Source organism: Melozone crissalis, unplaced genomic scaffold (genome assembly GCF_028551555.1).
Source record: "Melozone crissalis strain CALT ecotype California unplaced genomic scaffold, PUWL_Pcris_2 ptg000018l_1, whole genome shotgun sequence".
Lineage (NCBI taxonomy): Eukaryota > Metazoa > Chordata > Aves > Passeriformes > Passerellidae > Melozone > Melozone crissalis.
Window position 1 is genome coordinate 39,036,124 of NW_026535796.1, and position 11,733 is coordinate 39,047,856.

General features: G+C 40.1%; 1 protein-coding gene across 2 annotated transcripts in view; it reads right to left on the reverse strand.

The window, feature by feature from the left end:
• Positions 1-11,486, reverse strand: part of GALC (galactosylceramidase) — a 32,169-nt gene extending 20,683 nt beyond the window's left edge. Inside the window, exons 1-6 of one of the 2 annotated variants that reach the window (XM_054275903.1) lie at positions 11,061-11,486; positions 10,007-10,075; positions 8,054-8,117; positions 5,973-6,086; positions 4,456-4,595; positions 2,321-2,359 (exon numbers count right to left, since the gene is read on the reverse strand). In XM_054275903.1, the coding sequence (XP_054131878.1) occupies positions 2,321-2,359; positions 4,456-4,595; positions 5,973-6,086; positions 8,054-8,117; positions 10,007-10,075; positions 11,061-11,486 (852 nt within the window). The remainder of the gene's footprint in view (positions 1-2,320; positions 2,360-4,455; positions 4,596-5,972; positions 6,087-8,053; positions 8,118-10,006; positions 10,076-11,060) is intronic. The other variant, XM_054275904.1, reaches the window with a different exon arrangement.
• Positions 11,487-11,733: the final 247 nt, after the last annotated feature.

The window sequence follows — 11,733 nt, forward strand, 5'->3', positions numbered from 1 at the left end:
TTCCAGCTTCTCTCTACTATTTTGCTGTTAAAGATGATAAACAGCTCACATCTGTCTGTGGAAATTCTTAGGTAAAATATACCCACACAAAATATACTCAGCCTTAACAGTTAAGAATGAACCACACTTACAGAGGGCTGGTACTATCTGAAAATTCAAACCAGAAATCTAAAAAAAAATTAAAAAATATATTTTCAGCAGCTTGTACATACAGCTGCATCTGAAAAAAACCCAGTTCACAGTCTAAATTTTTTTTTCAATTTTTGTTATAAAAGAATGATGCACTGTGTGCATGCATGCATAAAAAAGATTTTACAACTTGATTGAAAGATCAGTGGGCATGAACTCTCAAATTATTTCTTGTAATAGCCCTCAGGCAATGTGAAAAAGAATAGGGAACATTTCTCTTTTTCATGTAGTCAAGTAAGGACAGAAATAAAAGTCTAAATGTTGATGACAATCAAAGCCTAGATCTAAAACTAATTGGGACATACAACTTACTAAGAAGAAAAATAGCAATGAAGTTCTGTTCAGCTCTTTGAAACTTTTGAAACACAAAGTCTACAAAAGAAAAACTCATAATACTAGAAGGTCCTTGAAATTTAAAGCATTCTAGCTACCTAGACACTCAGAAAAATTGCCTAACCACAGAGACAGCTCAGAAGAACAAAATTAATGATTTCAGAATTTCCATGCTGAAAGAGAAGTACCAAGGGCACAGAACTGCATGCACCCAAAACACACTCCACATTTGCAGAAGAGTTGCCTCACACACAGTATTCATTCAGAAAGAACGGGGTTTTATTGAACAAGAATTTGGCAGCATTAGAGTCTCCATTTCTTTCTTCTTTTTTTTTCTGCTTATTAAGAAACATAACCAGTGCCTTAGAGGATGAAGGATCTAGAATAACATTTTACAAGTAAAACCTTAGCCAGATAACTAAGAGCTTATCTGTGATGTATTCAACAGGAATTACACAAAATGTTTGGTGTGGAGCAGTACATTTCAGTATATTGCCCTCTTGCAAAATGGCAAACAGAACTGTAGTGCTGAGGAGAGAAGTGCTGCCAAGTGACACTGTAAGAGAATGAATGGTAGAACAGGTGTTCAATAAAAAACCTCTTATCAGTTAACAGTGGAAGGAAGGCCAAAACCTTTCAGTAAATATTTGAGTGATTTTATGGTCAAATTTTAAACAAAATATTCAGCTCTGGAAGCCAAATGCTCAGTCCCAATTCAACAGTGTTCAAAAAGCTATAAAGAAGGATGGTGGCCCTAGACTCAACAGTTTGTTCTCCATATTCTTTCTTGTCAGATGAGCAAGCCAAGACAAGCAGACAAGAAAGCCCCAAGGTGACATGACACAGATTTGAGATTGTTCACCCTGAAGAGAAGGTTTTGGGGTGACCTAATTGTTGCCTTCCAGTACCTTGAGACTCCACAAGAAAATACAGAGAGGGACTTTTAACAAAAGCATGTAGTGACAGAACAAGGTTGAATGGATGGCCCCATCCCTGGAAGTGTTCAAGGCCAGGCTGGATGAGGTTTTGAGCAACGTGGTCTACTGGAAGGTGTCTCTGACCATGGTAGGAGGACTGGAACTGGATGATCTTTAAGGTCCCTTGCAACTCAAGCTATTCTATGATTCTCTGAGTCTTGTTTGGTTTTAAGAAGGGGTAATGCCATTGTGTCTTAGACTCAAGCAAGAACAAGGAAAGGAACAAAGCAGGAGCTTGTGCTTAAGATCTCACCACAAGACAATATAACAAACAGAAGAGAGTTTTCAAAGCAGGGCAGGGGGCACTGCAGGAGCATTCAGTAGTGAGAAATATTACAGCTATCTTAAGGTTGATTATGTGAAATACTGTGTTCTTCCAGCTTTTTAGAACAAAAGGTACTGAATTTTGCAAAGTTAAAAACACAAAGCCTTTACTGTGATTTAATAGCAATATTTAAGGGTACTGTTATCACAGAACTTAGCTACAGAATTTTAGGCAATTCTAGATCTTGGACTTCTAGCTATATCCAAGCTGGTATAAAGATGATTTAAGTTGGTATGATAGTAGCATCAACTGAAGCTTCCATAAAAATTTAGAAGCATTTAGCATACACTGACATGCCCAAAGTTCAAAGTAACAGTCTCAGACAGACAAAATAAACAATCTAGATATTTGAACATGTAATCTTTCCATGCATGCAACTTCAAGAAACACAGTTCAGTAAGAGATATAGAATTATGGTCCCTTTCCTACACAAATTCAGAAAGCTAATTGTTTGTGTACAGTACGACAAGCACTTTACAGAAATAAGAATACATACCTTAATGTATTTGCTACTAAATGCCCTTTCATTCCATATCTATAAAGAGAAAGTAAAATCCATTTAGAACAATCAGGATACGTCAATGGAGAATTAAAAGATTTCATTTATATATAGGCAAGATTATAGAATCCATTAATCAGCTCCATGATTTCCGTGATCTAGAGGGAAGTGCTGGCTGATTTTGTTATCGGCTTTTCTGGGGAAAATTCAGTATGAAAGTTCATAGTGGGCACTTGTTTATCTTTCTCTAAGGTCTGCTGACTGCCTTCTCTCTGACAAGAATGCTAGAGCTGCTTGAGCTCCACAATGGCAGCAGTGTTACATTACCAACGGCTCTACAGTTTGCTAGAAATCATTGAGAAATCATTGTGGCTTCAAGGTGTGGCCTAATGAATGGGCCCCTGTTGCAATACATGGGCACAGGAGAGCCATAATAACTAATATATTGAACAAAACCTATGAAGCTTACTGTTCTTTCTAATTTACACAGGACTACATCCAAGCTTCAACACAAAAGCATATTTTAAGTAAACAGACACAAAATGAGCTAATTTCTAAATTTTCCATCTTTTATGGAAAGAGAGTTTAAGCTAAACACAGCTGAAAATTGAAAAGCAGGAGCACTGATCTTCCATTCTACCAAATCCCCTGGCCTATAACACACATAGGCAGAAACCATTTTTCTTTCTTTTCAAACTGCAACATGAACACTGTGACTCACATTCACCAGTAAAGGTTTAGTTTAGGAGTAAATACAATTTATTTTGATATTTCTACATCTTCCTATAAATGCTAACATGAAACTTCAGGAATGAGTCAATTAAAACATTACTTAGTGCAAGGCTCATCTCATCATAAAGCAAACAGTGATACAGAACATGGACTTACAGCAAAAAGAGTGGTAAAGACTAACCATGTACAACCATAATAGCATTGAAATTGTTTTGACAGGTTCTGAGCCTTCACAGACCTCTCAGTGTTTCCCTGCATTTCAGATTATACCCACAAAGAAATGAGACAATATGTAATATCATCACATTGCCTGGATAAGCAGAAATTACCTTTTCTTAGGAGGACAGAATTTAGAAAGCTAATTACCGTGAAGTAACAACACTGAAGTCAATATTACTCAAACACATGAAGTAAGCAGAACTTACTTTCTACTCCAAGAACGCAGAGCAGAGAAAAATGTAACAGCAACTGTTCTTCCTCTCCCCACAACTGAAGTGCTGAAGTATCACTATGTTACCCACAGTGCAAGACTGACCCAACTGAAATAAGCCAGCAACACCAAGGGGGATGCATTCCCCAGGAGATACAGGAGAGATCCTGACCTTCCCACATTGCAGCAGAAACATCTGACCACTAAGGGATGGGAATCACAGTTTTAGAAGCTTTGTCTGGACTGTTGAAGTGATTTTCAGCTTTTCTGCAGTTAAACTTCTCACATTAAAACATTTAGGACTCCAAAATAAGTGTTCAGTAAGTATAGGATTGATTTTAGAGAAACCCTAGACACACTTTCTTGCTCAAATAGTGAACTTGAAACGCTTTTTCAGATTGTCTGCTTCTCTCTCATCTCCAATTTATGACATTTTTTCTCAGACATTCATTCACTACTTCCCTATACTGCAGTATAGGACACCACAACAGTTGTACTGTAAAACATGAACTTTTATCTACCATAAATGACTCAGGCAAAAATGCAAAAAGTTGTAGAGGACTGCTCCTCTGCAAAATAACAACCATACCCTATGCTAAGTCATGTTAGCTGACTTTGAAACAGTGTTAACTGATGCTTTTTGTTATGTGGTAACTGCTGAAAGGCAAGCAGAACAAAAGGCAGAAAAGGAAAAAGAACTCTCAAGTTATTTGGTAACTGTTTTAGAACTGGGAAAGTAGGAACCACTTGACACTTTTTCTGCTTTAACAACCATCATTTCAGGAGGACTGTAAACTAACACTACTGCCTTTCCCCTGCTAACAGTACAAGCTGAAATTGCAATTACGAAAAAAATTTCTCTTGCCATCCTCGTCCTCCAATCATCAACAATGAGAGGCAAGACCAAGATTTTAGGAGTGAAGATAGATAAAATATACATAAAATACACAAGAAATTTTGCTTTACTGACCCCAATATAATCAATGTCCAAATCATGATACTGTTTTGCTCCTAATATCCAAGAAACAATATAGTAAGCAGTGATATCTGGATAGTCATAGGGCCAATTTTCACCCTTCCCTATCCATCCTGGAAATGCCCAAGGTAACCCTGGAAAGAGAGAAGAAAAACAAACCAATAAGGTAAGTGGCTGGCTAACATTACTCAATAAGCTTAAAGAGCAAGCTGTAATTTGCTCTGCCTGAAATGAAGGAACAAATATGCACTTGAAACTGGCTTGGTTCCAGTGAAGGCAATGAAATGTAACTTCTCCAACTGCAGAGCATGGTCTAATACAAACTATGATCAAACAATTAATAGCTGCTTTTTTTAATGAGCTAGGAAGCATTCATTACTAGACAACAACTGACTACATATAATTTGTCGGTTTTATGGTACTAGCTCTAACTAGTTTAAAAATCCAAAGATTTTAGGATAAATATTTACAAAGCTAAAGCAAAGGTCAATACAGAACATGAAAAATTGTTTATCTCATAAACATGAACTTAAGAAGACATGATGATCTGATTATAACAGAAGGAGGAAGATTAGGATAATAAAAAATCATTTCCCAGTCTCAGCTGTTCACTGGATCTTGTGGTAAATAAGAAAAACAAATTAATCTAACCAGATGCTGCTAAGCATCCAGCCAACTTGTATAAGAAACCATAAGCTAATTTAAAAATAAACCCTCCTTCCTTTATTGAGAGCTTGATGTGAGGGAAGAGGGATATTATTAATAATTAAAATTACTCATAAATAGTTGGCCTAACAGAACATGACTGGCAAATCCTGCACCAAGCTTTGCTTCATGGCTGGATATGATAAAGCCCCCTGGAAGCTGAGAAAATTAAGACACCTTTTAACCAATAGACTTCTTACCTTGTTTCATGTGAAACACATTTGTGTTTCCAAAATACAGAAATACAGCCTAGGGTTCCACATTTGTATTGTCACAACACACACATAACTCACAATCAAAACAGGAAGAGAGGAAACTCCTCTTACAACTCAACTACATATGTAGGACATATCAGAAGGCGAAAATCTTCTTCACTACAGTGAAGGTGTGTGATTGGTTTGTAATAAGAACGTTTAATCAAATGCAGTGTGTGTAAGATTTACATATTTATGCTTGCAGTAACTTCACTTTATCCCTCCCCATTTTTTTTACTCAATTATTCAGAAATTCATCTCTCATGATAAATCAATCATGTTCATTGCTGCAATATACTAGAAGTATTAGTTACTTAATACAAGCAAATTATTAAAGATTTGTTATCTTATGCTTCTTGTCAGGATGTTGTGCTGCAGTAACAATGTAAAACACAACAAGCATCAAGAAAAGCTTAACAAATATTAGAGATTATGTTTTGTCTACTGCAACATCAAAACATCTCTCCATTAAAATGTTAACTAAGGGTCAGATAGGTAATTTAGTCAGGGGAATAAAAAGGCATTTAAATGTAACAGCTCAAAGCAATTTACCAATCAATTTAATTTTGGGGTTCCTCTTTTTGGCTTCCTTCATCAGCCACCATTCATAGCCCCGGAAGTAGTTCTCATCATTCTCATAGTGCATATGGGAGGGTTCAGTGCCATCTAGGAAGGAAAGGGACAGGCAGCTCACAATTATCTCCTGTGTCACGAGCTGTTACACATCATCAAGTTTGCTGCATTGCTCACTAACATAGCATGCAGGCACGTATCTCCTACATGGTTCACAAGTTCCTTGGTATGTATTTCAAAGCCAAAGGAGTAGTGGAAGGTAAATGCAAGATTTTCTACCCTTTGCTCTTAGCATGTTAACTTAGCATAATTTTAATATTTTTATTTTGAAGGGGTTTTGCCTGCTCTTAACATCAGATGTGGTTAACTATTAGGCATTTTCTATCCCTAGCTATGATAACACTAAATCTATATTTGCTATTGTCTCATATCTTGATACTAACAACCACTAGGAATGTTACAGCATTAAGATTAAGAGGAAAAAAAATCATTATGCAAGCAAGTTATCTCTAAACCAAAAACAAACAAAAGAAGGTTATAGTTTGTTTCTTCTGCACAAGGCCAGGGAGAGAAAAGAAAGGAACTGCCATGATCTTTTTCAATTACGGGAAAGAGGTTGTGGGGTTTTTTATTTTTACAGCAAAATACCTAGTTTATAACTTTCATGGTGCTCTGTGACTGTAGGAAAAGGTTTTGGAATTTACCACAAGGTGCACAATTTCCTCAGGCAAAGGTAAACAAACTAGAAAGGTGCAAAAGAATCAGTGTTGCATGGGAAATCACTACACACAAAAGTCAAGTAACACGTGACTGCAACAATTATGCAACTGATTTTAAATTGTATGCAGAGACCTTTCCTAATGAAACTTTGTTTAAATGAAGTCTGCTGAAACAGCACATTTCATCACAGAAAATAGGATTGATTTTTTTTTACTTTACTAAAAAAGGTAAGGTAAGTTTGTCAAGGACATAGAACAATTAGATTGCAAATTTAGGCTTCAGATCACATTTCAAATGAACTCCTGATCCCACCTCTCAGGCCAGAAGAAGAGCTGCAGTCTAGTGCATTGATATATATGCATCTTATTGTTCTTCTTTTCAAAACTGGACCATTACACAATGTGACATGTGACGGTCTCCTGAGCCAGCAGTAAGAGTGTTTGAAGAGAAGGTCTGTGCATGCCTCAAGAGGATTCCACTCCCTCCACCCAGCAATTCATTGCCAAGCTCTTAAATCCAGCATAGTACTTTTCAGCATGCTATTTTTTGTGACGTAAACACAAAAATGAAAAACAGTATCTAACTTTACAAAACACAGACATTACAGGAAAAAATGTGTATGTATACAAATATATATATATATATATACAAGTATACAAATATATATATATACACAAGTATACAAATATATATATATATATGTATAACACCACAACAACACAAAATCAAATTCTGTGCTATTTATTAACTGTGTCTGATGTGGCCAGATTTACTTTAAGAAAAATACCAAAAAATACCAAAAAAGGATACAAGCTGTAGTCTCTGCTTCTCAGCTTTTGGTCGCAACAGTTACTAAATAGTTCCTCCTGTATGTAAATGTAGTAGGTAAGCTAGGCAAATTACATCAAGACATTTTCATTTGCAACTCTTCCCAGGAAGAAAAAAAAATTCCTCCCTACTGGAATTGGCTATTCCAGCCAATGCCACTCTAGTGAAACACTGCAGCTAATTAAACCAAAGAAATGTAACTGTTTCTGATCAGATGCCTTTGCATTTCATGCTTTTAAGCTATAAACTATCTGGGATTGCGAAACTTGTGCATGAGAAATGCTCTGCAACTCAGAAACCTACAATAGGGGGGAAAAACCAGAACTCATTTGCTTTAGAATGGAACCTATTAAACACAGGATAGTGAGAGCTGCTTCCAGAATGTATGTGTGAATCTCTCTGGTACAAGCCATTATGGATTATTGCAGCTCAGTTCAGCTCCCTGTGCAGCACATGTTACTTACAGCATCACTGAAACAAGAAGTTAAATGCTGCTCATGCAAAATCCATACCTGTTGACTGTGCATCACCTCCAATCTCTACCTTGAGAATATGTAAAGATGCACCAAAATTTGGCTGTGGAAAAAAGAGACAGAAAAACAGATAGAATCCTGCTGTTAACAAGAAGAATGAGATAAGTCAGTGTACAATCTTGAGCATGCTGAAAATTCCTTTTTTTACTTTTTTAAATACCCATTATAAATGTAATAAGAGATTATATGAATTTCTGCTCTTCAAAAGAAAATCTTCCAGGATAAATAGTACACTGATCTTTAAACAGTTTTATTGACTCTTGCAGCATTAACAACACTTCTCCACAACTATGCAGATTTTAAACAGGTTATGCTCAAGAAAATACTAAAGCACTGCTAAAGCAGAACACAGAATACATGAGGAACACAGCAGTATTTTAATGTTATTAGAAGCCAAACTTGTTTTCTTTTTTAATCAAATTATTGAAGTCAGTATTTTTTATTCTTGTTTGTAAAGTGTTACACTGCTTATGTGAAAGAGCATACATACAGGTCAGGAATAATCTGGAAACTACAGACAGATAGGCAAGAGAAGAAAGAACCCACCACACTGGAAAACCATTGGCTAGTCCACCATCCCCCTCCCCAGGCATCCGGCTGCTGGAGCCAAATATAAAACTCAAGCTCATACAGGTGGTTCTACTGCCAATATGTTCTTCCAGCCATTAGTGGCTTAAGAGTTGCTCAAGCCAGAAGTTACAATTAATCATTATTTTAACAACCACTAATAAGCTGGCCTCCTCCATGGAATGACCCAACTATAATTTTGGTATCTAAAAAAATGTTTTAAGACGTAAGAATGCAATTTGATTTTTAAAAAATGCTGCATACATGACATGCCTTTTTGCTTATAAGTCTGGGATTTTTGTTTGTTTTTAACAGCAAAGTAACTATTTTCAATTTACCATTTCTCTTTTTGACATTTTTTTTGTTTTAAACTTCTAACACACTTGTTGTCCCATTCATGAAAGTTGACTGACACTAAAAGACAAGGAGAATGAGGTAAGATACACCCCTCCCAAACAAGACAGTTTAAGAGGTTTTGGTAAAAGAGTATGTCAAAAGTTCTTTGAAAATCATGATCTCTCTAGATTTTCTGTTACCACATGCCTAATCAGAACATTCATATTAGTAACACACAGCTTTAGTCTCAAAAAAAACCATCAGCTTTGGTTCCCCAGGCACATATTACTACTTACTCTATCCCTGAAAATTAATTCTTTAAACTGCATGGTAAATTATTCTACTCCAGCCATCTGGATTGCATTACTTGAAAGTGACATGACATCCTCTTCCAGCAGAGTAATTTACAGTGCCAAAAGCAAAACAAGCTATTAATGTCCAGTGCAATAATCTTACCATATATTAAGTTGGGTAACTCTGCAGGTTACACTTGTTAACTAACACAGCTTCCAAACCAATGAACTTCCTACACCTTCTAGAGTCACTGCAGTTGTACTTGAGACTACTTTAGAATAGATATGCTGTTACAGACCTGAAGCCTTCAGAGTCATTTTTATGGTATGTTACTCTAGCTGTACTCCAAAAAAATCCAAACTGTCTCTAAGACCCCCTTGCTTCAATCACTATGAACAGCTAAACCCCCCATTTTAGCCACAGAAACAACTTATGATTTAGCCCCCACAGATGATCAAATATATAGTTAAACACATTTTTGAAAACATATTTTCAAAACACATTGTGAAAACACAAAAGGAATTTTCACAGCAATATGAAGAAACAGTCTCCTGAACAAAAACACCACCCAAAATTTAAGGTTCTGACAACAATCAGCACTAAAATAAATGCTTTACAACATGGGATTTTGTCTAATTTCAAGTGGCATAGAATATACTATAGGAGTTCCCATATTACACAGTAAGAAATTCTGCATGAAATCAAACGTTATTGCAGCAGTGAAGCCAACTTTACCTTGAAAAGGTAATCTAAAATCTCGGAGCGGTAAGGTTCTGGGTAGTTTACCAGGAGTCTAGATGTGGCCTAAAACGGAAAGAAAACGTGAAAATGTGACACACAACTTTCAAATGTTTAGCTACATCCCAGCTTTTCATTCTATGCCTTTCACAGAGCTAATAAACCTACAAAAATAATTATAGCACCAGGAACTCAGCTAAGCCCTTCATAACTTGTTTCTAAACCTTGAGCTGTGCCTTTCTGGTTTCACAGGTTGCAACTGCCTTGTTGCAAGGCAAAAACTCGTATTTGCAATCCTGTGATGTGCCAAGTGCCCACCCTTTTCAGTTGGTACAGGAAAACATTCTCTCAGTTACCTGGAATTTACTGAAAACAGAGTCCAAAGAGCAGAGAAACAAAGGGATCACACGGCTTTATGACAAGCACAAGGCAGCTCCCTCCCAGCACCACTTCTCCTGCTCTACTCAGCTCTCCCTGCTTTGGCTCACCATATGCCACAGCAAGGGGAGCTCACAGGGCACACAGGTGGGAGGCCAAAGAAAGCATCTCAGCAGGTCGAAGAGGGGATAAAAGCTCCGGGACTCTCACGGCTCTGCTGCCTGGACCACACGAAAGACGACGAGCGGCTGTGGCTTGTCCAGTATTTTAAAACGCAGGGACTACTAAGACCCTCTGCACAAAAAGCCAGCCCGGCTTAGCTCTCATTCACCAGCACCCAGGACACGGCTGGCCCTGGGCACCCCGAAAAGCCACGGCGCAGGTGGCGCGAAGCGGAGCCCGGCTCCAGCTCCCCTCAGCGGCTCCACCGCCCGCACCGCTCCCCTCAGCGGCTCCACCGACCGCACCGCTCCCCTCAGCGCCCCCAGGCCTCCCCCATCGAGCCCCGCTCACGTCGTGGGCTCTCCCCACACCCCGCCAGTCCTCAGGGCTCCGCTCCGCCACACCCCCGGCCCGAGCCACCACACGCTCCCACTGCCGGGATGCCCAGCGCAGGTGTCCCTTGCCGCGCTGAGGAGGGTACCAGCACCGCATCCCCGGCGGAGCAGCTCACCCCGCCGCCGCTGACAGCGCCGATCCCGTCGAACTCCCTGCCCAGCCCGTTGGCATCGTCCAGCACGTAGGTGGCCGCCAAGAGCGGAGCGGCACCGACCCTGGGGGGCCCCGGGCCGCAGCTGCAGGCAAGCAGGATCGCGCCCCAGAGCAGCGCCGCGCAGCCCATCCCGGCCCAGCTCCCCTCCCGCGGCCGCCCCGGCCCCCGGCGCCTCCGCACTGCCCGGCAACGCGCGCACGTGACCGCACCGCCCGCCTGCCCCGGGGCGGGGCGGCAGCGCCCGGCACCGCCCAGCGCCGCCGTCCTGCTCAGGGGAAAGGAGAGCGGGAAGCCTTGCCAGCCTTTATGGGCAGCCCCGCCCGGCTGAAGGCTGCAGCTGCCATTTTGAGAAAGGGCACGGCGAGCTGGTGAGGCGCGTGTCGCCATGCTGGAGTTGAGCACTGAGCCGCGAGTGAAGCCATTGCGGGGCCATCCTGAGTGCGGGAAAGCCGCGTGGCTGTGAGGCGAGGCGGGGTTTGTGCGGGAGCGCGGGGGGAGCGGCGCTCGGTGCACTACGAGCAGCCGCGCCTAGGGGCCGAGTCAGGCTGGCTTTTTCGGGTCCTCTGCCTCTCCTTTCTGGGGCCTGCTGCTTGGGGCCTCTGGCCCGGCACGATACTTGTTCCGGGCGAAGAAC